This window comes from Ochotona princeps, chromosome 16 (assembly GCF_030435755.1).
Source record: "Ochotona princeps isolate mOchPri1 chromosome 16, mOchPri1.hap1, whole genome shotgun sequence".
In the NCBI taxonomy this organism is placed as follows: Eukaryota; Metazoa; Chordata; class Mammalia; order Lagomorpha; family Ochotonidae; genus Ochotona; species Ochotona princeps.
In genome coordinates, this window is record NC_080847.1 from 47,715,686 (window position 1) to 47,743,481 (window position 27,796).

Here is a 27,796-nt window from a genome sequence, read left to right on the forward strand (position 1 = left end):
GAGCTAAACGGGGTGTGGGACAGACTTGACAAGCCTGCAGTGCGTACTGGCAAGCATGGGAACCAGGGTAGGGGGCAGAACTGGTAGGGGTTATAGGGAGTCGCCCCAACCAGGCTGCAGCTCCAACCGGTTTGCGTGAGGACCGAGTATGAAGTGGGTGGGATCGAACTGGACTACAACACCCGTTGGTTCACGAGGAAGACAGGGCTGGAAACAGAACGAACCCAGCAATCCCAACAACCAGCATGAGCATAAGCTGATTGGTGTGACGGACGGTGTCGGACTCTGTACTAGCAAACTTGCACAAGAATCAGGCCTGGGATCATCGCAGACAAAGTTTCTTTGGAGATCCCTCCTACTGAACTGCTGATCTTAGAACCCCAACCATGAAGAGACTGTCAGCCAGTGGATTCTGAATAGGGTTCATTGCGATTGGAACTGAGAGGTTGGCAGCAATCCAGAACTGATGAACTATCAAAACTGTACGAGTGGGACCCTCAGAGCGCGCCTCCCGTTGGGGATCTGGGATGGGTGAGAGGTTGGGTGGGGCTTTTCCCTTTGTTTTTTTCCCTGACCCCAGATACAGGGTAAAATGATATTGATGTGGCAACTTTCACCCTGTAGCCCTTGACACTTTGTTCCCTAATCAACTAAGTAAGATTATTAAAAAATAATTTTAAAAAAAAAGAAAGAAATGTCTAAAGCCGATACAGATTTTTGCACTATATTGAGTAGTTTTGGCCTGTGGTGACTCTAGAATTTAGACTGGACTGCATTTGAGGCTTTTCACAGCCTCTGCCCTCGTCCTTCCCCCGCCCTTCCTGGTCATTCCCAGCAGCTACCAGGCTCTGAGCGTGGGACAGGTGCACTGGAAGATGAACAGCTTACTGGAACACTGCAAGAAGTGTTTGAGATATTCTACAGTTTAGAAAATCCCCTAGGTTGTCTTCACTGATGATCATTTAATATTTCGAAGAGAGGTTTTCCATTTACTGATTCCTCCCCTCCCCCAAAGCCTGCAAGTCAAGAGCTAGGTTAGGCAAATTCAGGAACTGGGGGACTCAATTTGAGTGTCCCACATAAGTGACAGAGACCCAAGTAACTTGACCCATCACCTACTTACTCCCAGGGTGTGCATTAGCAGAAAGCTAGAATTGAAGGTTGGAGCGAGGGGGTGGGGCAGCACTGGTATCCCATGTGGGTGCTGGTTCATGTCCTGGCTGTTCCACTTCTGATCCAACCCCATATTTATGGCCTAGAAAAACAACACAGGATGGCTCATGTCGTTGGGCTCCTGCACCCACATGGGAAGCCCAGAAGTGCCTGGCTTTGAGTTGGTTCAGCTTGGGATGGTGCAGCCATTTGGAGAGTGAACCAATAGATGGAAGACCTCTTGTCTCTTTTCTTTGTAAAATCTGCCTTCCAATAAAAATAAATACATCTTTGGGCCCGGCATGGAGGCCTAGTGGCTAAAGTCCTTGCCTTGAATGCGCCAGGTTCCCATATGGGCACCGGTTCTAATCCCAGCAGCTCCACTTCCCATCCGGCTCCCTTCTTGTGGCCTGGGAAGGCAGTGGAGGACGGCCCAAAGCCTTGGGATCCTTCACTCGCCTGGGAGATCTGGAAGAGGCTCTGGATTGGCTTTGCTCCAGCCACTGCAGTCACTTGGGGAGTGAATCAACGGACACAAGATCTTCCTCTCTGTCTCTCTTCCTCCCTGTGTATCTGACTGCTACCCCCCCACACAGAAAAAAAAGAACCTTAAAAAAAAGAGAGAGATACAGGATCTCAAACATCTTCCTCAGGAATGTGAGCATTAGAGCAGTGACAGGAGCAGTCACAGCCTCCTTTCCCCACAAGGACACGCCTCCTGCAGTCACGTGCTCCTTGGTTTCCCCTGCCTACTCTACCCCTGTGTTAGAGACAGGAGCGTGTTCTAACCTGTGGTTTCTATCCCGGGTGGACAGCTCTTGGAAACGATTCTTCCACCCAGACAGACTAGGAAGCAGAAGGCGGTCCAGGTGTCTGAGACTGGGGGGGGAGGGTGGTGGTGACCTTTCAAGAACAGCCGTGGTCAGCAGGGTCCCTCCCCTTCCACAGCCGAGTGCCTGCTTCCTCAGCGCAGGCTGGCTTGGGCTGCACTGCCAAACACGTAGGGGGAGGCTAAGGAGGGGGTTATGGTGTCACCAGCAGGCAGGCTGAAGCACAGGGGGCCCTCTAAGGAGGCGGTTTCTAAGGGGATAGCCTCTGGTCGGGTAGACACCAAGTGGGAGGCAAGCTGGGGTTTCCCATCCGTGGGGGCTTTCGCTCACTGAATGGGGAGTCCCCTTGCCCTTTCTCCCCTCCCTTTTAGGGTTCCCCGAAAGCCCACGGGCTCTCCACCCACTACGTTTTGCTGTGAGAGGATACTGCACTTTGAGCAAGTCTCCCACTCTCTTGATCATCAATAGACAAACCACACAGCAGTGGGGAAGCTGAGTCACACGCACATGATGTGCAGGGCCGGGAGGTGACGGTGGCTGCACGCCGCCGGGTGATGTAATCTTCAGACCCCTGTACCTTTCCTTTCCTCGCAGCTTCTCCTTCCTGGCTTTCCCCTACTCACTACTCATCTTCAGGGATTGTGTCTATCTATATTGCAGCAATGACGTTTTCCTTTGTGCATCTCCATGGTAAAGGGATTGATGGCTTACCTAGTTTATACAGGTGTCTACTGCATCACTGGGTGTGGCGCTGTGAGGAGTTACAATGCTCAGAAATGGAAACATTTAACATTCAGAGTAGCAAATGAATACAGCTTGCCCATTTGCATTTTCCCTTTCACTCTGACTCATCTTCCCCTCTCCCCACTCTGTTGCCCCCACCAGCCTCACCCACCAGCACACTCCGACCGATCTAGGAAGGATTAGCACCTGCTTGTGCCCAAGTTAGATGAGGGGAAAAGCACCTCGGGTCTGAAAGGAGAGAGGAGTCTAGTCTGAGGATCTCGGGCTCCTGGGGCCAGAGGGAGAAATGGAGGCTGAGGCTCACAATACCAGATGGAGGAGAGGAGCAGGAACTAGGGAAGAACTGTGAGGAACCTAACGGTCACCAGAGGAGCCATCCTGATGCCTCCAACTGCCTGTTACCAGGCATGATGTCACGGCATACTTTATCAGCGTTTGTCCAGTGAAGGAGAACCCTCCTGCGGGCTCAGGGGATGATGGGATCACAGGAGACAAGAGAAATTTGAATCTCTCAGGTCTCATTCCTTCCTCAGGTTACAGAGTGCTAAAGTGTGAAAAGTGGGGGAAATCTCTGGGGACCTTGACCTCTTTGTCAGGAAATGAAAGGAACTCCTGACTCCTAATTTCAGAGAAAAGCCATTTGTCACAGGCCCAAGAAAAATGAAGTTTTCTCTCTGAACACCACCGCAGGCCCCTCCTGGGGTTGCCCCCTGGAGTTTGACGGAAGGATCTGAGTCACTTGCACATGCTGTCCCCAGCGGTGGCCCAGATGACAGGGTCACCCTACACAACTAGTGACACTTGTCAGCATCAAGCTAGGGAGAAGGAAGACACACGTGCTTTTGGCTTTCCTGTTCATCCCCTTCCTTGGATTCTCAATGTTTCGATCTCTGCTTTTGAGGTCATGGTACTAGCTTCCCACGCGCCCCCCCATTAAGGTGACGCTGTCGCCTTGAGGCAACAGAACTGCCCTTCAAATGTGACTGTGTACTTATGAAGCACCTTGAAATTCATTTCATCATGGCACTTTCATGTTCCCCACTCCCTCTACATGAGGTGACTGAGGCCCAGTGGGGTGACTTGCCCAAGGTAACTCAAGGAGTCAAGTGCGTCATGACAGTTAAATGCAGTTGGGATTATGCCCAAGTTCTTCGGGCCACACATACATTTCTGTGACGCCAAAGAATTCACAATTGAAGTGAAGTCAGGGGACAGCAGGTTAGCAGGCAGAATGGTTGGGGTCTGGAAGGAGAGAGGCTTTTTCTTCTGCAGGCCTAGAACCAGGAGTATCAAACCACACCCCATGGGGCGGGTGCCTGTGGGGGGGACTGTGGCAGACTGATATTTGGAACATCCAATGGAGGACTGTGAGCTCAGGGGGGGCGGGACTAGCTCTGAGGTGGGAGGGGGACCCTGCAGGAACCCCAGCACTTCAGAGCATGCGGTGTCCAGGAGGTTCCTACACCCGGTGAGTGGTTGCTGCCCCCCCCTCCCCAGACAAGGCTTCCCTCCCATTCCTCCCCTTTCTGTCTACTCCCTGCCCACCTGCAGCCCCCTTGCCGAGGTGTCCCTTCCGCAGCATCTGGGCCTGCTGGGGGCTAATACACTCTCACTCTTTGTATTTGAGTTCCCAGTTCTCTTGTTAAAAGCCACTGTGGTCATTTTGATGTGTGATGAGCTCCTGTCTTGTTGGGTTGTCTTTAGTTTCTGGCTAATGAAAAAACAAAATTAAACCATCTGCTTATCCTAAGCTTGAGATGAAACTGTCTGTCCCGCTATAGTTTCCATTTCCTTTTCTCCTACTTCCTTGGGTGTGTGTGTCAATGCTTTCTCTAAAGCTTCCTGTCGTCCTCAACTAAGTCAGCGGTCTTCTCTCTGATGGCAGCTGTACCCATTCTCTTCACCCAGTGGACGGGAGTCTGGTCTCTTCTGGTTCCTTCTGTGAGGTGTACTTCAGTGTCAGGGAGACGGATCAAGGCCTTGGAGTAAGCCTGCCTTCCTGCAGCTGTGAGCCGTACTGTCCCGATAGGCATGATGGGCAGGTGGAGGGACTGGCTTCCTAAGCTCCCATATGAAGCAATGTCTTGCTCCCTCCTTGTTGACTGGCTTTTGCGGTGATCCCTTTTGGAAGGACAGCTTGGTTGTGTGGCTTGGGAATCTTGCCCCACCATGGAACTCCTGGAGGAAGTAGAAGTTTCAATAGTATCACCTGTTATTCTTTAAGCCAGAGCTTGCCAACTGGCAGGCTCCACTTAATGCTTGTTTTAAACACACTGTTTCATCCTTGTATTAATGGCCTGGCTCTTGTTCTTTTTTTTTAAGTCCTGAATTTGATGTGATCTCCATTTTTCCGCATTCCATCTCCACCGCTGGTTCCTGTTGATTTTTTGATAAACTCATATCGTCTTTTATTTTGCTCCATCCAGGACAGAGCTGTGATGCACGACCAAGAGCTAGCAACTCATTCTTTCCTCCCTCATCTTCACAGGCCCGAGAATATGCTGTTCCTCCTTTCCCACCCTCTTGTGGACGCCTCACTGTGGCCTAACTCTCAAAGCCTCTGACACTGGTACCCAGGCAAGGTACAATGTCCCTGCCGCCATCCAAACTGATTAGCCCCTATGGTTCTGACCGGCTGGTACGGCTTGCAGCCACGCTACGGCCAGCACTCTGCGACACCCTGATCACAGTAGGCGACCAGGAGTTCCCTGCCCACAGCCTGGTGCTGGCGGGGGTGAGCCAGCAGCTGGGCCGGAGGGGCAAGTGGACCCTGGCGGAAGGCATCAGCTCTTCCACTTTTGCCCAGCTTCTAAGCTTTGTGTATGGGGAGAGTGTGGAGCTCCAGTCCAGGGAGCTGGGGCCTCTAGAACAGGCAGCCAAGGTGCTGGGGGTACAGGCTCTGGAAGAGGCATGCCGGCAGGCGCAAAGGGATAGAACTGAAGAGCTGGATCACGGGCTAAAGAACCATGAGGAGGAGCCAGAGCAGCCCACAGGGGACCCTAAGAGAGGAAAAGAGGCTCAGAAACCTGGGACTTGTACAAGTGTTGGGCGAGAATCGGAGATGCCACACCAGCACAAGTTACCAAGAGATAGCCCTGAGATGCCAGAGGCAAAGCGTGAAGGTCAAGGTCAGTGGCAGCCCACGGGAGCAAAGGAGGAGAGCCGCAGCCAATCCCTTCCTGGCCATGGGGGAGCATATGGGAAGCAAGCAGCAGTGCTGCGGGTGAATGAGAGCTCTAGGGGCTCTGAAGAAAGTCTGCGGGAGTTCCCCGGCCCCCTTCCCCCGCCAGGTTCTCTCTGGGCCTTTGACCTCCCGGGGCCCCGCTGGGCTGAGGCCCCATGGCTGAGGGAGGGCCAGCCCGCCCTATGGAACATGCTGTTGTGGCCGCCCAGATATGGCACTCCTTTTTCCCATAGCACCCCAAGCACGGGAACCTGGCAGAAGCTCTGGCCTCTGCACCAGAGGTGAGTGGTAGGCCAAAGGGAAGGACTTCCAGAGAGGGAGGCAGGGTCCCAGGAGAGGAAGCCGGGATAGACCTCTACAGAGCTGAGGCTGGGACTAAAAGCTCCCACCTGCAGGAAAAAGTCAAAACCCAGCCCAAGAGGGGGACTGGGGAAAGGGTCAGGGCTTACATCCAGGCTGCGACCTCTTTCCTGTCCCTCCTAGGATTCCACTGTCCCTGAATGCCCCCAAAGGGCTCTGGAGTCAGAACCAGTTGGCCTCTTCCAGACCTACCCCAGGTAAGCCCTTCCCGGTGGTCCTCGGGGCTGGAGCTGGGGCTCCAGGAACCCAGCCACAGCAGCAACCCCCTCCCCATGCCTCCCTCCCTCCTTTCAGGTTCTCTGCCCCAGGGCCCAGCACAGCTGCGTCCAGGGGAGACACCACAGTCCCAGCAGGGGCACCCAGGTGAGTAAGCTGAGCTGTAGCCTAGTCTGCCTTTCCGTGGGGCTCCTGGCTGTGAGAGTCCTGGCCCAGGCCCATTTTGACTTTCTGTCCTCACAGGCGTGCCCACAACCTGTCTGGATCGGGAGGGCACTACAGGTCATCCACTTGGCCAACAACCTCCCCTGCCCCCTCCCGCGAGGTCTCGGCCCTACTCTTGTCCTGTCTGTGGCAAGAGGTTTTCACTCAAGCACCAGATGGAGACGCACCACCGAGTCCACACAGGTAGGGGCGCCCTGCCCTGTGGGAACTGCCCAGCTCCCACAATTACCCTGCCGACTCATCCTCCACCTTCGGCTTGCACGGGCTCCGGCCCGACTTCCTCCCATCACCCGTTTCCTTCTGCGCCTGCCCTTAGGAGAGAAGCCCTTCTCCTGTGGCCTCTGTCCTCAGCGCTCCAGAGATTTCTCGGCCATGGCCAAGCACCTGCGGACGCACGGGGCCGCGCCCTACCGCTGCCCTCTGTGCGGAGTCGGCTGCTCCAGCCTGGCCTCCATGCAGGCGCACATGCGCAGCCACTCGCCCAGCCAGCTGCCGCCCGGATGGACCATCCGCTCCACTTTCCTCTACTCTTCCTCCTCGAGACCGCCCCGGGCCTCGACCTCTCCCGGGAGTCCGTCTTCCGCCTGTCTCTGATGGGGTGTGGATTTGTCCTTTAAGTTTCTTTTAGCCTTGGCCAGGAATGCAACTAAAGAATGAAAGATGGGAAGGCTCCGCTAGTGATCCGGAAACCACAACCTCTGCTTCCAGGCGATTCTGCCGCCGGGGTGGGGGGGGCCTCGACCCGCCTACTACCATGCCAGCGAACCCCTGTGGAGTGGCGGTGATTCCAGTCTGCGAGAGCGCGGACGAACCGCAGGGGGAGGGAGGTTGTCGATTGCATCACCATAATAAAAGAATTTCCTGTGCTTTTCCGCTTAGGGCGAGTAAGCAGAGTCCCGACTTTTTCAGTGTGTGCGTCTGGTCCTGTAGCGGCCCCTGGTGGCCACGCGACTGCCTTCCAGTGGAGCGCACACTTCCTCCATCTCCCGGGGCTAGCTACTTTCCCTCAGAAGCAATCAGCCCCCGAGGGCTTAGTGCCCGGCGAACTTCGGTGCAGGCCCTGGGAGTGTGGGGGTTGTGAGACCCCCAAGTCATTGGCCCATTCCATGGCAATCCACCACACTCGGCCTGGAGCCGGAGAGGAACGCACTGCTCCGGCCCTGATAACGGCAAACTCCCGCTCCTCTCCCTGCGCACAAGGGTCTGTCCCAACGCAACGCTGGCATCTTCTCCGCGACGTGCGGAAGAGCCGCCGTGTGCAGCCAAGAACCGACGCTAAGCATCCACACACCCCCTCCCCCATTCGTTCGTCCACGCCTCGGCGGCGGACTGCATTTCCCAGGGTCTTCCGGGTTCCCAGGGTCCGGAGCCCGCTGCACCCAGGGAAAGGTAGTCCAGGCGGGCCGCTGGCCACGACGAGAACAATGGGAGGAGTCTGGGGCGAGAACCACACCTCCCGGAGAACGAGGGACCGGTCTTTCCGGGTCCGTGGCCGAGAATCTCCATAATCCCAGCTCTCTGGCGCCCTAGCTCCCGGGGGAAGGAGCGAGGCGGCCGAACTACACTTCCCGGAGGCCTCTGCGCCTCCCCCGCCTCCGGCCGCTGCGCGAGGTCTGTTGCTCTGGAGGCGCGGGTCTGAGGGTGGCGGCCGACGGGCCTCGGACTCCCGCTCCCGTGGTGCCCCGCGCGTGGCGGCCCGGCCCCCGGTTCCCGCCGACCCCGCGGCGGCGGCGCGGGCTGTTGTCGTGACCGCGGCCGCCCCGCCCCGGCCCTCCTCTCTCCCGCCCCTCCCCCCGGCCCTGCGCACGGGCCGCCCCTCCCCCCGCCTCCCCGGCCCCTCTCACGGTGCCAAGATGGCGGCGGCGGCGGGCGGCGGCAGTTGCCCCGGGCCTGGCTCCGCGCGGGGCCGCTTCCCCGGCCGGCCGCGGGGCTGCGGCGGGGGAGGGGGGCGCGGCGGACGGGGCAGCGGGGCCGAAAGAGTGCGGGTACCTCTGCGGCGCGGCGGCGGCGCGGCGGGGCCGTGCGGAGCCGAGCCCGGGGAGGACACGGCCCTGCTCCGTTTGCTGGGGCTCCGCCGGGGCCTGCGCCGGCTCCGCCGCCTGTGGGCCGGCCCGCGCCTTCAGCGAGGCCGGGGACGGGGCCGGGGCCGGGGCTGGGGCCAGAGCCGGGGCTGCGTGCCGGAGGAGGAGAGCAGTGACGGGGAATCCGACGATGAGGTGAGGCGGTCGGAGGCGTCCCCAGCGCCCGGCGGGGCGGAGGCCAGTGGTTTGCAGAGGGTCTTGGGTGGCCCTAGGGGGTGGCGTGGCCCAGTGGGGTCCTCGGGGGCCCTGCAGAGACTGGGTCGTGGAAGGAGATAGGTTGCATGGAGCTTTTCGGCGGCACGGGCCTGGAAGTGGACTGAGAAAAAACTGCGGCTGGCACTTGGGCCCGAGGCGGGTGCTGCGGGAGTGTCCGGGGCTGATCTTGCTCGGTTGCCTAGAAAACTGGGGCAGTGGAGGTTGGGGCGAGGAGGTTGAGGCAGTGCAGAGTGCACGCCCGGCGCATGGCGGTTGACAGCAGTGGCGTGCCTTTAGAGGCACCCGGGCTTGAGCTGGGTCCCCGGCTCGGAGCTGCAAATGCCTCTGCTCGTGCTCTTGCGCGGTCGGTGTGGCCCCGGTGCCGGCATGTCCTCGCTTCTCGTGCAATGAGGTGGACTGCTGGAAGATTTCCTCTTGCTGCTCTGGTTGGAGAGAGAAAAGAAGGTTGGGGCCAGACGCTCTGGAGCGGGTCCTACGGGGTCACCTGGGGGTTTATTGCCCCCCCCCCCCCAGCTTCTAGTCGAGGCTGGAAGACATGAGTTCCCTTGAGAGCAGCTGGTAGCCGCCTACCCCTCCACACACACTCGGGTGCCCTTGTCCCAATCTTCATTCAGAAAGAAGCCATGGCTTACAAGGGTGTAAATGGAGGTCCCACTCTGACTGGGAGCCGGCCCAGGGTTGGCTGCCTGCTACCTGGCCTGAGGACACCCCGATGTATTGTCTTGGGAGAATCAGCAGTGATTGTGCTGGGGTGCTTTGGTGTGGGGACGTGGGGGCAGGGAGAAGGGGGTGCTGTAGCAAATGCCCTGGCCCTCCATCCCTAGGGTGAACCTGTGTGTTCCACCCGCTGGTGATTTTTCCAGGCGTCTTCATTCTTTTGTAAATAGGCTGGGATAGCTGGGGATGCTCCCTGACCACCCAGGTGGAACAAATGTTTGGGCGCTGATGGCTGTTTCTCCCCTTTCCCCTTGGCCCCCCGAATTAGGAGTTTGAGGGTTTTCATTCAGATGAAGATGTGGCCTCAGGTTCGCTGCGCTCTGCGCTCCGATCCCAGCGAGGTGAGTGCTGGGAACTCTTCCTCTGGAGCTGTGCAGAAATGTTCTTCCCTGCCTGGGCGGGCGCTCTTCCCTGGGCGCCCAGTCTCCCTCAGTTCCAGAGCGTTTTCTGAGTTCAGAGGCTAGGCTGGACTGTGGAGGAGACCAGACAGGCTCCGTCCCTGCCCCCATGCGCCTGACCAGTTTGACCCTTCTCTCCCCACACCTGTTCTCCTTTTAGGTCGAGCCCCTCGAGGTCGGGGCCGCAAGCATAAGACAGCCCCCCTTCCTGCTCTTCGCCTAGCGGATGTGACTCCTAACCCCCCTAAGCCCCCTGCCCGGAAACGGGGTGAGGAGGGCACAGAACGGATGGTGCAGGCACTGACTGAACTTCTCCGGCGGGCCCAGGCACCCCCACCCCCCCGGAGCCAGGCCTGTGAGCCTGCCACTCCCCGTCGGTCTCGGGGACGGCCCCCAGGACGGCCAGCGGGTCCCTGCAGGAAGAAGCACCAAGCAGTAGTGGTGGCAGAAGCGGCTGTGACAATCCCCAAGCCTGAGCCCACACCTCCTGTGGTTCCAATAAAACATCGAACTGGCACTTGGAAGTGCAAGGAGGGGCCTGGCCCAGGACCTGGGACCCCCAAGCGTGGAGGACAGTCTGGGCGAGGAGGCCGCGGAGGCAGGGGGCGAGGCCGAGGCGGGCTCCCCCTGGTGATCAAGTTTGTTTCAAAGGCCAAAAGAGTGAAGATGGGACAGCTGTCTTTGGGAGTTGAATCAGGTCAGGGTCAAGGTCAACATGGGGGAAGCTGGCAGGATGCTCCCCGAGGAGTTGGATCTGGACAGAAAAGGGGCTCTTGCTGCAAGAATCGGGAGCAGAAGCTGGAGGAGGGAGAGGAGGTGAAAGAAGAAAACGTCAAGGAGGAGGGAGAAGAGAAGGAAGAGAGAGCTGTAGCAGAGGAAGAGGTGATGCTAGCCAAGGAAGAGGGCGACCTGCCATTGGCACCCCTGACTCCGCCAGCTCCTCCTCCTTCTCCACCCTTCCCACCCCCTTCAGTGTCTCCAGCCCCACCTTGTGCCCCACCACCCCCGGTGTCACCCCCACTCCTGCCATCCCCTCTGCCAGCCCCTGCCCCGGAAGAGCAGGAAGAACCCCCTGCTCCTGTGGTCCCTGCTGCATGCTCCAGGAAGAGGGGCCGGCCTCCCCTGACTCCCAGCCAGCGGGCAGAGCGGGAGGCTGCCCGGGCAGGACCAGAGGGCACTTCTCCTGCCCCAACCCCCAGCGCCATCGCAGGAAGCCCTCCAGAAGATAGTCCCACTGTGGCCCCCAAAAGTACCACCTTCCTGAAGAATATCCGGCAGTTTATTATGCCTGTGGTGAGTGCCCGCTCCTCCCGCGTCATCAAGACACCTCGGCGATTTATGGATGAAGACCCGCCCAAGCCCCCGAAAGTGGATAACTCCCCTGTTTTGAAACCTCCCATTGCCACTTCCCCTCTTGTTCCCCCAGAACCAGCCCCAGCCCCCTCTCCACCACGTGCTCCAACTCCCCCATCTACCCCTATCCCACTCCCTGAAAAGAGACGGTCCATCCTAAGAGAACCCACATTTCGCTGGATCTCCCTGACCCGAGAGCTTCCCCCTCCTCCCCCTGCCCCTCCACCAGCTCCAACCCCCGCCACCACCCGAGCCCCAAACCCTACCCCCGCCCCAACTCCTGCCCCCACTCGAGCCCTAACCCCTGCCCCTGCCCCAACCCCAACCCCTGCCCCAACCCCAACCCCTGCCCCCGCCCCAACCCCTGCCCCCACCCCAACCCCTGCCCCCGCTCCTGCCCCCATCCCCACCCTAGCCCCTGCCCCCACCCCCGTCCCAGCTCCCACCCTAGCCCCAGCTCCCACCCCCACCTCGGCTCCCTCCCTCGCCCCAGCTCCTGCCCCTGCCCCAGCCCCAACCCCAGCCCTAGTCCCAAGCCCACCTCTACCCCTACCCACTTCCACTCCCGCCCTCACCCCTTCCCGGAGGCCCCTGCTCCTTCGGGCACCTCAGTTTACCCCAAGTGAAGCCCACCTGAAAATTTATGAGTCGGTGCTTACTACTCCTCCTGGGGCACCCGAAACCCCTGAGCCAGAGCCGCCTCCTGCTGACGACTCTCCAGCTGAGCCTGAGCCCCGGGCGGTGGGCCGCACCAACCACCTCAGCCTGCCCCGCTTTGCCCCTGTAGCCAGCACTCCTGTAAAGGGCGAGGTGCCCCTTCAAGGGACTTTGGCTCTGAGCAGTGGGCCGCAGCTGCAGCCACAGCCACAGGCTCAGCTCCAGCAGCCGCTTCAGGCTTTGCAAACCCAGCTACTGCCCCAGGCACTACCACCACAGCAGCCACAGCTGCAGCCACAAATACAGCTGCAGCCACCGCCTTCACCACAGCAGACCCCACCACTGGAGAAAGCCCGTGTGGGGAGCCGGGCCCCGCTGCCGCTGTCTGGAGTGGAGGAGAAAATGTTTAGTCTCCTGAAGAGGGCCAAGGTGCAGCTGTTCAAGATTGACCAACAGCAACAGCAGCAGAAGGTGGCAACCTCGACGCCGGTGAGCATGGGGCTTGGCCACGCCCCTACCACGCGGCCACCCAGCCTTAATTCTCTGCTACCCTTGAGCTTTTTGTTTCCCTAGATATACTTTGGCCTGCAGGGACCACCCCTTGGTGCCAGTGCTTCCTCCCTGCACCCATCTTTCCCTGTCTTCCCTCACCTTCCAGCCCCTGAGCCTGTTTGTTCTTCCAGCCGAGCCCTGGGGGGCAGATGGAGGAGCTCGTGGGGATGGTCAAGCAGATCTCAGACAGAGGCTCTGTGCGGTCTGAAGATGAATCGGTGGAAATTAAGAGAGAGAGACCCTCGGTAGGCCGTGGGCGGAAGGCCTTCTGAAAGAGGGGCCTAGCTTCAGGAGCCCAAGGAGCAGCCCCAAACATATTCCCCTGCTTTCTCCTCTCCCAGGGCCCAGAGTCCCCTGTGCAAGGCCCTCGCATCAAACACGTCTGCCGTCATGCCGCGGTGGCCCTGGGTCAGGCCCGGGCCATGGTGCCTGAGGATGTCCCGCGCCTCAGCGCCCTCCCTCTCCGGGATCGGCAGGACCTTACCGCAGAAGGTAGGGGATGCTCTTGTGGGGAGATTTCATAGCCATGTCGGTTTTGGGGGTGAGTCGATAGCCTAGGGAGAGGGAGCCTAGTTGCGTAAGTTCTGGGGCAGGTGGGCTGGAGTGCAAAGTCTTAGCCAGAACAGTCGGTTTAGGAATACCTGGAACCTACCCGTCTGGGAAAACGGGCCAGTGGGTCAGTTGGATAAGATCTAAGGGAGAGTAGAGGAATGAGGTAAAATCCTTGTGATTCTGCGGTTCCATCCCCTTCTCTCTGCTGCCAGATACGTCATCAGCATCTGAGACAGAGAGTGTGCCGTCACGGTCTCAGCAGGAAAAGGTGGAGCCAGTAGAACCTGGAGGAGACCTGGAACCCGCGGGTTCTGGAGGGCCCCTGACCCCTACACCCCGGCGCACTCTGCCCTCCCACCATGGCAAGAAGATGCGGATGGCTCGCTGTGGTCACTGTCGGGGCTGCCTGCGTGTGCAGGACTGTGGGTCCTGTGTCAATTGCCTGGACAAGCCCAAGTTCGGGGGCCCCAACACCAAGAAGCAGTGCTGTGTGTGAGTAACTTTCAGATAGCCTCTGTCTCCACCCGTGGTCCTCTGTGCAGGCCTCCCGCCCTGGCCCTCTGCTGCCCAGTCAGAGCTCGGGGTTGGCATCCTTGTAGAGAGCTTCCTCTCTTCCCCCAGACCACCAATCCCCTACCCTGGTGACGTGCTGCTCCCCTCCCCAGATACCGGAAGTGTGACAAGATAGAGGCTCGGAAGATGGAGCGGCTGGCTAAAAAAGGTAATGAAGTTTGAGGTGCAGTCTTCCTAAAGCTTTCTGTAGGTGTGTGGATGGAGGAAGTGGTGTTTTCTTGGTTCTCCCCGTATCTTTGCAGTTGTTCACCTCTGTCTGTTCCACCGTGTGCTTTTGTATCTTCCCCCATTTCCTCCTGGCTCTTCTGTGCCCCAGTGTCCCATGTCTGACTAAGCTCAAATCCTATTAAGTCCCCTGTTCCCACAGGCCGGACGATAGTGAAGACGCTGTTGCCCTGGGATTCCGATGAATCTCCTGAGGCCTCCCCTGGTCCTCCAGGCCCACGCCGGGGGGCGGGAGCTGGGGGGCCCCGGGAGGAGGTGGTGGCCCTCCCAGGGCCCGAGGAGCAGGACTCCCTCCTGCAGCGCAAGTCAGCCCGGCGCTGCGTCAAACAGCGGCCTTCCTATGATATCTTCGAGGACTCGGATGACTCGGACCCTGGGGGTCCCCCTGCTCCCCGGCGTCGGACCCCCCGTGAAAATGGTGCGTACCCCCGGTGCCTCTGTCAGGCAGTCAGTTCTGAAACTGGTGTGGAAGAGGCAGGGCTCTAGCAGTCTGCCAATGCCACTGGCTAAGAGCAAGTAGGAAGGTGATACTTGGGACTTGAAGAATGAAAGGAGTTGGGGACAGAGCATGGAAGGGGATTGGGGCCTCACTGCTGCCATGTCCTGCCTAGAGCTGCCGGTCCCAGAACCTGAGGAACAGAGCCGGCCCCGCAAACCCACGCTACAGCCTGTGTTGCAGCTCAAGGCCCGAAGGCGCCTGGACAAGGTCAGCACGGCCCGCTCCAAGAACCCCGACCTTGTGTGAGGCGTGGCTCCTGCCCTCCAGGAGCTACCTGGCAAGTCAGGGTGACAGGCACAACTATGTGTTGTGGTGTGTTCCCACCAGGGGACAGGCCCGAGGGATGGTACAGTTCTGCTTGTCTAGAAAGCAGGGTGGGAACTAGCCAAAGGCAGAATCTGACTGCATGGGGACAGCAGTGAATAGGGAAGTGGAGGGCGGCGATGCCTGCCTCTGACTTCCGTACTGATCTTCTCTAGGATGGTTTGGCCTCTGGCCCCTTTGCTGCTTTTCCTAATGGTTGGACTGGAAAACAGAAGTCCCCAGATGGTGTACACCGGGTCCGTGTGGATTTTAAGGTACAGCACGGGAGGGTGGGCCCCATGGGAGCTCAGGGCTGGAAAAAGCCTGCTGCATCAGGTCTGTGGTGCTCAGACTGTTCTCTGAGCCTGTGCTTCCCCCTTCTGCAGGAAGACTGTGACCTGGAGAACGTGTGGCTGATGGGTGGCCTAAGCGTGCTCACTTCCGTGCCAGGGGGGCCGCCGATGGTGTGCTTATTGTGTGCCAGCAAAGGCCTGCATGAGGTGGGAGCTGTGGACAGGCTCCCTGGCCCCCCTGCCCTTCCTGCCTGATGGCTTACGACATTCCTCATTGCCTGAGCCTCAGACTTTGCTTGGTGCCCACTGGTACCCATTGTGCCTTCTCCCGCTCCGTCCCCAGCTGGTGTTCTGCCAAGTTTGCTGTGACCCTTTCCACCCCTTCTGCCTGGAGGAAGCCGAACGGCCCCTGCCCCAGCATCACGACTCCTGGTGCTGCCGCCGCTGCAAATTCTGCCATGTCTGTGGACGCAAAGGCCGGCCATCCAAGGTTTGGACTCAGCGGTAAATGAAAGTAGGGAGGAGGGAGCATCCCTCTGCCAGCAAATGTTGCCATTGCTGTCTTTCTCCAACATCTACTAGCACCTCCTGGAGTGTGAGCGCTGCCGCCATGCCTATCACCCAACTTGCCTAGGACCCAGCTACCCAACTCGGGCTGCGCGCAAACGGCGCCACTGGGTGAGAGACGACGCCCATAAGCTTTGCTTTGGTGTTGTGATTTTGCTGCCACCACCCCAGACTTGCTCTTGACCCAGCTCTCAGGAGGAGGAGGGTAGCGGTGGGGACGCCTTTTGAGAGTGTGATAAACATTTCCTTTTCGAAACTTTGATGTAGGCAAGACTTACATGCAGAATTTCTATGTCATGGGTTCGGGAACAAGTGGATTCCGTGTTTCCAGGCTCAGACCCCTACTCTCACCCCATATCTGCTCCTGCCCCGCCGTTCTTCCTTTGGTTTTCGTCTCCTGCCTAGTTTTCCTCCTCTTTCTTGCCTGCATCTGTTTCTTGCTTGCTCTCCACTCTTTCTTGCCCACCTTCCCCTTCATATTGCTCCAGCCAGGTGTTTGGCTTCTCCCTAACATTGCCCTGCTCCCCCAGATCTGCTCAGCCTGCGTACGCTGTAAGAGCTGTGGGGCAACTCCAGGCAAGAACTGGGATGTCGAGTGGTCTGGAGATTACAGCCTCTGCCCCAGGTGCACCCAGCTCTATGAGAAAGGTGGGGACCTAGCAGGGGAATGTCGCCCTGGGGGGCCCTAGGGGCGTGGGCCAGGCGTCTAGACAGGCAGGTAGAGCAGGTGTGTTCTCCTAGTGGCTTTCCTTTTCTTGGCTGTGGAACTGTTTCTGCAGTCTGTAAAGCAGGGATGCAGAACCTCTCCGAGGGCCATGGGAGTAGAGGACCTAGGACCCCACACTGCTGGTCTCCATGGAGCAGTCGTAAACCCCATGCTTTCCTCGTTTACTCAGGCAGTGTGTTCAGCAACGCCCTATTTTTAAATGAGGCATTGGGGCTGCAGATTTTGGACAAGTTGCTTCATCCTCAACCAGCTTTTTGGGAGTGTCAGGACACAGATGGGACCTGTTGGAGCAGACTGTGCAACAGTCAAGGTGTTGTGATTCTGGATGGGTGAAGAGTGACTCCAGCCCCTCTGACTCCCTTCTCTTCCTCTTTTCTCCAGGGAACTACTGTCCCATTTGCACACGCTGCTATGAAGACAATGACTACGAGAGCAAGATGATGCAGTGTGCACAGTGTGACCACTGGGTGCACGCCAAGTGTGAGGGGCTCTCAGGTAGGTAGACAAAGTGCCTTGGGTATGGCATCATCCCCAGGGGAATCCCTCAGGTGGGAACCCTCCCAGACTCCCAAACTGTTTTCTCCTTCCTGCCATACCACTCTAGATGAAGACTATGAGATCCTGTCAGGGCTGCCAGACTCGGTGCTGTACACCTGTGGACCTTGTGCAGGGGCCACACAGCCCCGTTGGAGAGAGGCCCTGAGTGGAGCCCTGCAGGGGGGCCTGCGTCAGGTGCTGCAGGGACTGCTGAGCTCCAAGGTGGCGGTCCCGCTGCTGCTGTGTTCCCAGGTCTGGAGGGGCCAAGAGGCGAGTTGGGTGGGCCCAGGTCCCGCTGGCCCCTTCTAACATTTGTCCTCTGTGCAGTGTGGGCAGGATGGCAAACAGTTGCACTCGGGACCCTGTGGTCTGCAAGCTGTGAGTCAGCGCTTCGAGGAAGGCCACTATAAGTCCGTGGTGAGTGGGACACGGGGAGGAGCAGGTGGGTGCCAGGAGGAGAGGGCTGGACTGGAGGTGGGGGTGAGGAGGGGGCTAGAGACTCAGACCCTGACAACCCCGCTTACAGCACAGCTTCATGGAGGACATGGTGAGCATCCTGATGCGACACTCGGAAGAGGGAGAGACCCCCGAGCGCCGGGCTGGAGGCCAGATGAAGGGACTCCTATTGAAGGTGAACTCTTTGGGGGAGGTCTATGGGGGGTAGGGCAGGAAGAGGGTGAGTCCCTCTATACCCGTCCCCATCAGTTCTTCTCGGGAAGCCAGTTCTTATCCTGTTAACCTTCTTCCCAGCTGCTAGAGTCTGCGTTCGGCTGGTTCGACGCCCACGACCCCAAGTACTGGCGACGGAGTACCCGACTGCCCAAGTGAGCAAGGCTGGTAGCAGGAGGGGAGCCAAGGCTAAGCAAGGGCTCTTGGGAGTCCAGGGGACAGGCTAGACTGAGAGTGCATGAAGAACAGAGTGATGGATTGGAGAAGAGGCAGGGAGAACCCAGGCGGGAATCCCCATTGGTTCCAGAGACTGGGATTGTATCCTTAGCTCTCACTTTGTTAGTATTCTGCACAAGGCCGAATTGTGTAAAGAGCACAGAACAGGTAAGATTGGACTCTGTTACTGCCTGGAGAGCTACTATCTAGGTGGACTAGGAAACACCACTGACCCAGATGGTTAGGGTGGTTTTGGGAAAGCCTATAGAGAGCACCTATGGGTCCTTCAAGGTCTAAGAAGGTTTCCTGAAAGAGGTTACCTTGAAATATAACTGTGGATGAAGTTAGCTGTAAGGAATAGTATTTCCAGTGTCAAAGAGGCCTGGGTTATTTGAGAGAGATGAGAATATAGGGTGTCATGGCATGCTTAGGCCAGTGTGGTGCTGGCGCAGTCCAGCCATCCTTGTTAGTGTCAGATGCTAATCCTGTCTGTCCACAGCGGAGTCCTTCCCAATGCGGTGTTGCCCCCATCCCTGGACCATGTGTACGCTCAGTGGAGGCAGCAGGAACTGGAGACCCCAGAGTCAGGCCAGCCTCCAGGGGACCCTTCGGCAGGTACTGGGAAGGGGACTGCAGGCCAGGGCTCCTGAAGTGGGGTGCCAGGCTGTAGGTCCTGATGCTCAGATCCCCCTCCCAGCTTTTCAGGGCAAGGATCCAACCACTTTCTCACACATGGATGACCCCCGTCAGTGTGCACTCTGCCTCAAGTATGGGGATGCAGACTCCAAGGTGAGGGCTACTATGTGTGTGAAGCCTCAGAGGTGGGCAGTGGCTCTGTTCTTACACACATTCACACACCCCATCCACCCACTCCTTCTCCCTGCAGGAAGCAGGGCGGCTCCTGTACATTGGGCAGAATGAATGGACACACGTCAATTGTGCCATTTGGTCAGCTGAGGTGTTCGAGGAGAATGATGGCTCCCTCAAGAATGTGCATGCTGCTGTGGCTCGAGGACGGCAGATGGTGAGGCTTGGGCCTTAGGCGGGGGCTGCTCCTGCTTCCCTGCTCCACTCGGATGTGTGCCCTTGCCATGGTCCTGGGTGCAATTGTGGTCATGCCCGGCCTCAGGTTTTTTCCCTTTTATACTCTCTGGCCTTATCTGGGCCTAAAGCCTAGGGGACCTGGTGATTGAACCCGTGCTGTTTGCCTTCCTGACAAAGTGGCATTTTGACAGTGGGCATGTTCATGCTGGATCCTCATAAGGGGAGGTTTTTAGTTGGGTTAAGAATTCCCCTGGGCCCAGTGTTGAAGAGTACCCTGTACCCTCCGCAGGGTGACTGGGGAAACAATAGAGGATAGGATAGCTACTGCGGGGTTGTTGAGGACTGTGCAGAACAATGTGGCGCCACTCAGGGTTAGCTGTTGCTCTCTGTTTGCTATAATCCTGCTGCTCCTGGCCCATGCTACTATGTCTGGTGCAGTCTGTGGCTATGGTACGTCCCGGGATAGACGGAACAAAACGGTTTAAGTGGTATGGAGCCTATCACCGGCTTCTCCCCTAAGTACTTCTTGCTGCCTGCAGCGTTGTGAGCTCTGCTTGAAGCCTGGAGCCACGGTGGGCTGCTGCCTTTCCTCCTGCCTCAGCAACTTCCATTTCATGTGTGCCCGGGCCAGCTGCTGCATCTTCCAGGATGACAAGAAAGTTTTCTGCCAGAAACACACAGACCTGCTAGATGGCAAGGTGGGCCAGCACGGCAGAGGCAACTTCTGAGTACAGTCTTCCCCACCGCTCGAGGGTCCCCCTTGTCCTCAGACCTGGTCCCTATTGCCCCTCGCTGGCTCTACCACATGTTTTCCCAGAGCCCTATGGCCGAACCCTGCCTGATCAGTCCTTTCCTATAGAGCCTCTCCCTTGTACTCCTCTCCCATCACCACGGATCTAGCAATCCCATTTGCCATCCAACTCCCAGGAGATCGTGACCCCCGATGGTTTTGATGTTCTCCGCCGAGTCTATGTGGACTTTGAGGGCATCAACTTCAAAAGGAAGTTTTTGACAGGGCTTGAACCTGATGCCATCAATGTGCTCATTGGTAAGCTGCTCACTCTTGACTCTGGTCTTCCCGACTGGCCTCGCCTGTCCCTCCTGACTTGTCTTTGGCTCTGCAGGCTCCATCCGCATTGACTCCCTGGGCACTCTGTCTGATCTCTCAGACTGCGAGGGACGACTCTTTCCCATTGGCTACCAGTGAGCAGTCCAAGGGGGTTGCTGGAGTGGAGGGATCCCAGGCCCAGAGCTCCTCTCCCAGATAAATCCTAACGCCCTTGCTCTGCGTGTTCCCCGACCAGGTGCTCCCGCCTGTATTGGAGCACGGTGGATGCTCGGAGGCGCTGCTGGTATCGGTGCCGGATTCTGGAGTATCGGCCCTGGGGGCCGCGGGAAGAGCCAGCTCACCTGGAGGCAGCTGAGGAGAACCAGACCATTGTGCACAGCCCCACCCCTTCCTCTGGTATGACCCTCGGGACCGCCTCTTCTTCCTGAGTGCTATTCTTGTCATGACAATCACAGATAACTTGCTGGCCCTGCGTGTCTGGCCATGGACTGTGCTCTGCATTTCCCAGGGAGTGAGGAGGCGAGAGTACTGTGCGCCTAAGGGGAGCGGTGGCTTGTGGAGGGAGCAGTGTTTACGGCCCTGTGGCCTGGACCACGTGCTCACATTAACACTCCCCAACCCTCTGGGGAAGGCACAAGCTCTGTGTAATGTGCCTCAGGAATGAGGAGTGGGGGCAGTTGCTCTTTTCAGTAGTGAGATAGTGAAATCTGGGTCTGCTGGGTTCCCAAACTGTCATCCTTAAAACGGTGCTGGCAGTTTGGGGTACAGCCAAGAGCTGGAGGGCACAGAACAGAGAATGGGAAGGGCAAGGTCAGCTTGGGCTGAGCCAGAGGCAGAAGCTGCTCAGGTGGTGTGGTTGTCTGTGCTCAATCAGAGCATGCTGTGGAGAGCTGAGGACAGTGCTCCCTGGCTGGGAAGAAGAAAAGAGTGGGAGGCAGAAACGAGTTTACAAAGGCTGTGTGGGGCGTGGCAATGGCTGGGTGGGGTGTGGCAATGGCTAGCCTCCAGCACTAAGGGCGGATGCCTTTGATGTGGCAAGGATGCACAGGCCAGGGGAGAGTGGCAGGACTGGCTGTGCTGAGAAGACATTGTCCTCCAAGGCAGGTGGGGCCTGAATCAGGCAGCCGGGAAGTGGGGGACTGGGAAAGGTGGACGGGAAGTCTTGAGGGACCTGAAGCAGGAGTATGGGAGACTGCAGATGCCCCTGGTGGAGCTCGGGGCCTGTATGGTCCCTGGTGACTGGGCAGTTAAGCCTCTGCAGGGTCCTGGAAGGGCATGTGAGAGAGGCTTGGACAAAGAGTCCCTGCTGTAACCTGTGTCTTCTTGTTTCTTTAGAGCCCCTAAATCCTGAGGAATGCCCCCCAGACACAGATGCCCTTGCCACTGGAGCTCCTGAGCACCATTCACCTGTACAGAACCTGGACCCAGTGCTGCGGCCTGATTCAGGCAGCGCCCCTCCTCCAGCCCCCCGCTCCTTTTCAGGAGCTCGAATCAAAGTGCCCAACTACTCGCCGTCCCGGAGGCCCCTGGGTGGCGTCTCCTTTGGCCCCCTCCCCTCCCCTGGTGAGTCCTGGGAGCATCTGGAGATGAGGGGAGGTGGGGTGCCTGGAGCTGTCCGCTGACAAGGTCCTTTCTCCCACAGGAAGTCCGTCTTCTCTGACCCACCACATCCCTACGGTGGGAGACCCGGACTTTCCAGCTCCCCCAAGACGCTCCCGTCGGCCCAGTCCCCTGGCTCCCAGGCTGCCATCATCACGGCTGGCCTCCCCGCCTCTCAGAACCTCCCCTCCGCTCAGGGTGCCCCCTCCTACCTCAGTCGTTACAGCCCTCACACCTACCTCAGGGGAGCTGGCTCCCCCTGGCCTCGCCCCTTCACCACCCCCGGAAGACCTGGGCCCAGACTTTGAGGACATGGAGGTGGTGTCAGGACTGAGTGCTGCTGACTTGGACTTTGCGGCCAGCCTGCTGGGGACTGAGCCCTTCCAAGAAGAGATTGTGGCTGCGGGCACCGTGGGGAGCAGCCATGGGATCCCAGGGGACAGCTCGGAGGAGGAGGCCAGCCCCACCACCCACTATGTCCACTTTCCTGTGACTGTGGTTTCCGGCCCCGCCCTGACTCCCAACTCCCCACTTGGCACTCCCCGCATTGAACAGCTGGATGGAGTGGATGATGGCACAGACAGTGAGGCTGAGGCCGCCCAGCAGCCTCGGGGGCAGGAGACTCCACCCACAGGGCCAGGAGTGGGCCGAGCTGGGGTCCTCGGAGGAGTAGGGGACAGGTCCCGACCTCCTGAAGACCTGCCATCAGAAATTGTGGATTTTGTGTTGAAGAACCTAGGGGGCTCTGGAGAGGGGGGTGCTGGTCCCAAAGAGGAGTCCCTCCCCCCAACACCTCCCCTGGCCAATGGCAGCCAGCCCCCTCAAGGCCTGCCTTCTAGCCCAGCTGACCCCTCCAGGACATTTGCCTGGCTTCCTGGAGCCCCAGGGGTCCGGGTGTTGAGCCTGGGCCCTGCTCCTGAGCCCCCCAAACCTGCCACATCCAAGATCATCCTTGTTAACAAGCTGGGGCAAGTGTTTGTGAAGATGGCGGGGGAGGGCGAACCTGCCTCCCCTCCAGTGAAGCAGCAGCCTCTGCCCCCTGCCGTTCCCCCCACAGCTCCTGCCTCCTGGACTCTGCCCCCAGGACCCCTGCTGGGTGTGTTGCCAGTGGTAGGGGTAGGAGTGGTCCGCCCTGCCCCGCCCCCTCCTCCCCCTCCTCTGACTCTGGTGTTTAGCAGTGGGCCTCCCAGCCCACCCCGCCAGGCCATCCGCGTCAAGAGGGTATCCACCTTCTCTGGCCGTTCCCTGCCAGCACCTCCCCCAAGCAAAACCCTCCGGCTGGATGAAGATGGAGAATCCTCCGAGGACAGCCCTCATGTTCCAGGACTTGGCAGCAGTGGGTGAGTGAGTGTGCTCAGCTGGGGAAGTGGGCAAAAGGGGGGTGAGCAGAAGACAGCTCCACCTTCTCGTTTCTCCACCCCAGGTTTAGCCGAGTGAGGATGAAAACACCCACAGTGCGGGAAGTTCTCGACCTGGAGAATTCTGGGGAGGAAAGCCCTGGGTGAGCGAGGGAACCTCTTTCCCTGGAGGTTTTGGGTCCCTTGTCCCTGCTCTGTCCTGACAGGCATCTCGTCACAGGTCCCTCCAGGAACGGTCCCCTTTGCTGCCACTTCCTGACGGTGGCCCTCCACGGGCCCCTGACGGTCCCCCAGACCTGCTGCTTGAGTCCCAGTGGCACCACTACTCAGGTAGGGACCAGCCTGTCCTTGTCACAGCCTCCTTCCCTGCCTGGCTCAGCTGGGTGACTGACACACACAGAGTTGGTGTCCTTCAAAAAGCAATGCATACCCATCAGGTTTGAGCCTGAGGCTAGGCACTTGAGTTACAGAGATGCCCTTGAGGAGCGTATGACCTCGTTGCAGAAAGAGACACAGACATGACGTTTCAGCTCCATGTGAGAGGTCCTTTGAAAATGTTTAGTCGAGCACGCCCAAAACCCCAGGTGAGAGCCTCAGAGCTTAGTCTGCCAGAATCAGTCCAATCACTCCTAAAGCCAATGATGAGCTAGGGACTATCCATAGGACCCGAATGAGGGGCAGGAACCATTGGAAGAGAGAAGAGAGAGGTGTTCAAAGGCTAAGGGAAGGGAGTAGGCAGCAGTCCCAGCTGCCAGGGCGAGTACCACGATCCCCTGGGGCTTGGATCCATGTTTGGTGTGAGTGGGTGGGGCCTCTCGTGGGGGGCATTGGAGGAGGGCAGCAAGGATGTTGTGTCAGAATTGAAGGCAGTAGTTGATGAGGAAGCTAAAATATTCAGCCTTAAGGAGCTAAGCTCCAGCTTGAAAGTGTTTCGTGTGAAGGCTGATCAGAAATGGGGGAGGAAGAGAGCAGAGAAGGTAACCCTGTGATGGAGGAAGGGAGTGAGATTGCTGTATATGCAGAGACATTAGTCCACAAGGGGAGGGCACTGGGAGTCAGGTTGGCTGAGGGAGTTGATAAAGGTAGAGTACAGTTCTCTGGTCACTGAAGGTGGGGAGAAGTGAGTGGCGGTGATTCGGGGGCCACAAACAGGTAAGCTGGCAGTGAAGCACCTGGAGGCTCAGATTTGGCTGTGGACAAATGCCTGTGTTACCTAATTACAAAGAGCTTAACTGCTGAGCGAAGTGTAAAATGTAGTATGGACTGAATAAGGAATAAAGAACATGAGAATGTGACAGTGAATGTGACAGAGGTCCCCTGCTCTTAGGGATCATGCCATGGGCTGATAGTGGAAACAGACATGTACATCAGCAAGTTTACTGCAGGTTCCAGGGAGCACCGGGAGAGAAAGCAGTCAGTGTGTTTGGATAAGCCCCAGTAGTTAGACCTGTGTGTTCAGGGAGCAGAATGAAGGGGGAAAAGTGGCCTCTGGGCACTGAGATCTGGGAATGACGGTGAGTCGCCTGGCAAGAATGTTTCAGAATCTCACTTAGCAATGGGGAGGGTGACCATGTAAGTCCTGCCTCCCCTAATGCGTGTTCCACTTGCACTCTGGTGCACTGCTTCCAGCACAGTGATCACTGTTGAGCAGACACCCTGCCTGCACCAGAGGTAGCGTGGGGTGCAGCCTCTGCTGGAGTCCTCCCTCCCTGGCTTCCAGGTTCCACACTGCTCTTCTGCCTCTGGTTGCCCTGACCTGCCAGCTGTAGTTTGTCACAGTGCCCTGCCCTTGACTTCCACCTGGATTCGCTCTCACATGATCTCATTTAGCTTTTGGGTTCTGAATCCACCTGGATTCTGATGGCTCCCTTGGGCCCAGACCTGGTCCCTGAACTCCAGGCTCCTGTTCGGTCCTGCCACCACTAAATCACCAAATCACCAGGGGTGGGTTTCTTTAGAGGCGTCTCAGAGTCAGTCTGACCGTTGACATGTGACTCGTGTTCTCACCATCTCGGCCAGCAGCAGTTAGAGCCTTCCAGTTGTTGAGGTCCTGAACCTTAGAACCTTAGAGTTGTCCTTTGATCATTTTTTGTTTCTCACAGCCACCTCAGCAAGGCTTGTCTGCTCTGTCTTTAATGTCTGTTAATCCCTTAAGTAGCTCATAATGTACAGGGTACTTGGTTCTGTGTATGTGAACCTATGTAATTGTAATGTTTATAGGGATTTGCTGCAGACAAAAAAGCACAGGCTTATAATGTAATTCTCCAGTATGTTTTTGATGAAAATGGATAGATAGGCATGTAGCATGCTGTCAGAGGGAGTCTTGACTGGGAGGCCCACAGAATGGAACCCCAGGCCCCTTAGGAAGAATAGGAGCTGTGCTGCAGGGCTCAGGGGCAGTTGGAGCAGAAAGAAGGGCATGAGACTCCAGTGTTTGCCCTTCTGCTGGGCAGGCAGTGGGGACCTCAGGACCTTTGTGAGCCCGGGAAGGGCTGTTCTCACCTCCTCCTCTGACTTGCTCCCTGGGACCAGGTGAGGCCTCAAGCTCTGAGGAAGAACCCGCATTCCCAGAGGACAAGGAGAACCAAGCCCCCAAACGGGCGGGCCCACATCTGCGGTTTGAGATCAGCAGTGAAGATGGGTTCAGCGTAGAAGCAGAGAGCTTGGAAGGTGAGTTGGGGGTGGCAGTGGCAGGAGGGAGAAAGTATCACTTGAGACACCATGCTGACTTGGTCCTCTCCCCTCTAGGGGCCTGGAGAGCTCTGATTGAGAAGGTGCAGGAGGCCCGAGGGCATGCCCGGCTCAGACATCTGTCTTTCAGTGGTAAGTTGTGGGGCTTCAGGGCTGCTGTGGGCTTGGGTGACCCAAGGGCATGGTGGATCTTCCGTGTGACTGGTGTGTCCTTCTCTCCTCAGGAATGAGTGGAGCTAGGCTCCTGGGCATCCACCACGATGCTGTCATTTTCCTGGCAGAGCAGCTACCAGGGGCCCAGCGCTGCCAGCACTATAAGTTCCGCTACCACCAGCAAGGAGAGGGTCAGGAGGAACCACCCCTGAATCCCCATGGGGCTGCCAGGGCCGAGGTCTATCTCCGGTGAGAACCCTATGGCAGCTCTCAGGGGTGGGAATTGAGTCTGCAGTGATTGAAACTGAGGCCACTGTAAGAGTGATGTGTAAGTTCTTAGCAGAAGCATGAGCTGCGCCCACTCTGCTGTGTGTTTTCTCTGCTTTGAAAATGGGTAGGTTATGTCTCCTTGAACGGATGGCCATGAACCTCCCTCTTCTTCCCATGGGCAGGAAGTGCACCTTTGACATGTTCAACTTCCTGGCCTCCCAGCACCGGGTGCTTCCTGAAGGGGCCACTTGTGATGAGGAAGAGGATGAAGTACAGCTCAGGTCCACCAGGTATGGAAGGCAAGCCCTGGTGCTAGGTGTGGTTTAGAAGGGTCCTAACAAGGGTGACGTGGGGTGGGAGAGGGCGGTCCCTCCTGAGTACCAGCTTGTGTGATGCTGCTGTACCCCACCAGACGTGCCACCAGCCTGGAGCTGCCCATGGCCATGCGCTTTCGCCATCTCAAGAAAACGTCCAAAGAGGCCGTGGGTGTCTACAGGTTAGTGGGGTTGGAGGTAGTGCCACTTGTACTTCCAGACAAGCTTCTTTTTTTTTTTTTATATATATATTTTTTTTATTTTTTATTTTTTATTGTATTGTTGTTGACAATCTTTACATAGTTAATTACAGTTAAAGGAAAAAGAAGGAAAAAAAAAAGGTTTAGGGGGATAGGAAAGTGGGTAATGCTATTATGTCCATATTGTTTCCATCATGTATCTGAGGTAAAGGGGGATATTGAGGGAGAAGCCCCACCCGGTTTCCCGCCCACCCTAAGTCCTGGATGTGGGGCATGCTTTGAGATATGTGTAATAGTTCTGCAGTTATGAATCGCTGCCAGTTGCGCTCGATGAGGTCGTCCACTGATTGATATGGTCCATCATGAAGTCTCCGTTTGCCCTATAATTTTCTCCCTACCCTCTGAGTGTTTTCCCTGTGCATTCTGCTGTGCAGATCAGCCATCCACGGGCGAGGCTTATTCTGTAAGCGCAACATTGATGCCGGCGAGATGGTCATTGAGTACTCTGGTATTGTTATTCGCTCTGTGCTGACTGATAAGCGGGAAAAGTTCTACGATGGGAAGGTGGGCTCCGTGAGGCCACAGGAGGATGGGGTGGGTGAGTTGGGCCAGCTAGTGGGGACAGAACCCTGATTCTGTCACCCCATCCCTGTAGGGCATCGGGTGCTACATGTTCCGCATGGATGACTTTGATGTGGTGGATGCCACCATGCATGGCAATGCTGCCCGCTTCATCAACCATTCCTGCGAGCCCAACTGCTTCTCTCGCGTCATCCATGTGGAGGGCCAAAAACACATCGTAATCTTTGCACTGCGCCGCATCCTACGTGGTGAGGAGCTCACCTATGACTACAAGTTCCCCATCGAGGATGCCAGTAACAAGCTGCCCTGCAACTGTGGCGCCAAGCGCTGTCGTCGGTTCCTTAACTGAGGCCGTGGCTGCCCACCATGACCCCTCATGCCACTGTCACCCCACATCTTGCCCCTGGCCTGGGGGCTTCCTGACCCCTCCCCAAGCATCTCACTCCCATCCTACTCTTCAGGTTGGATGTGGGCGTGCAGGTGGCAAGGAGCCTGCCTCCACCCTCCAGTCCTCCCAGCAGTGGTCCCCTTTCTGTCGTGGGGGCCCCGGATGTAGATATTGTACAAAGATTTCTAAATCCCTTCTTTTCTATGCACTTTTTTATTTAAGAGGGTGGGGTCCCAGGTGGGAACCCCCCACAATAAAGCCTGTCAATGTTTGGAGAGATGG

General features: G+C 57.7%; 2 protein-coding genes across 4 annotated transcripts; both read left to right on the forward strand.

Moving 5' to 3' along the window:
* The first annotated feature begins 4,686 nt into the window (after positions 1-4,686).
* On the forward strand, positions 4,687-7,593 carry ZBTB32 (zinc finger and BTB domain containing 32). Of its 2 annotated transcripts, XM_058675207.1 has the most exons (6): positions 5,551-5,949; positions 6,144-6,191; positions 6,394-6,467; positions 6,565-6,633; positions 6,730-6,894; positions 7,028-7,593. In XM_058675207.1, the coding sequence occupies exons 1-6, from the start codon at positions 5,693-5,695 to the stop codon at positions 7,303-7,305; spliced, it is 891 nt and encodes a 296-aa protein (XP_058531190.1). In that variant the 5' UTR covers positions 5,551-5,692; the 3' UTR covers positions 7,306-7,593. The 2 variants fall into 2 exon arrangements, with proteins under 2 accessions (XP_004595197.2, XP_058531190.1); XM_004595140.2 differs by having other exon boundaries at positions 4,687-6,191.
* A 799-nt stretch (positions 7,594-8,392) lies between these two features.
* On the forward strand, positions 8,393-27,789 carry KMT2B (lysine methyltransferase 2B). Of its 2 annotated transcripts, none has more exons than XM_058675205.1 (38): positions 8,393-8,927; positions 9,994-10,066; positions 10,284-11,754; positions 12,049-12,622; positions 12,817-12,930; positions 13,027-13,177; positions 13,450-13,729; positions 13,903-13,958; positions 14,178-14,453; positions 14,647-14,741; positions 15,014-15,112; positions 15,224-15,337; positions 15,474-15,620; positions 15,713-15,808; positions 16,228-16,345; positions 16,806-16,919; positions 17,029-17,213; positions 17,289-17,378; positions 17,488-17,592; positions 17,712-17,785; positions 18,346-18,461; positions 18,544-18,635; positions 18,733-18,870; positions 19,430-19,588; positions 19,818-19,938; positions 20,015-20,093; positions 20,195-20,355; positions 21,295-21,522; positions 21,602-22,898; positions 22,982-23,059; positions 23,137-23,246; positions 25,449-25,586; positions 25,665-25,739; positions 25,832-26,009; positions 26,213-26,320; positions 26,443-26,526; positions 26,979-27,108; positions 27,200-27,789. In XM_058675205.1, exons 1-38 carry the CDS (start codon positions 8,565-8,567, stop codon positions 27,473-27,475), a joined length of 8,163 nt encoding a protein of 2,720 aa, XP_058531188.1. In that variant the 5' UTR covers positions 8,393-8,564; the 3' UTR covers positions 27,476-27,789. The 2 variants fall into 2 exon arrangements, with proteins under 2 accessions (XP_058531188.1, XP_058531187.1); XM_058675204.1 differs by having other exon boundaries at positions 8,395-8,927; positions 10,284-11,416; positions 12,467-12,622.
* Positions 27,790-27,796: the final 7 nt, after the last annotated feature.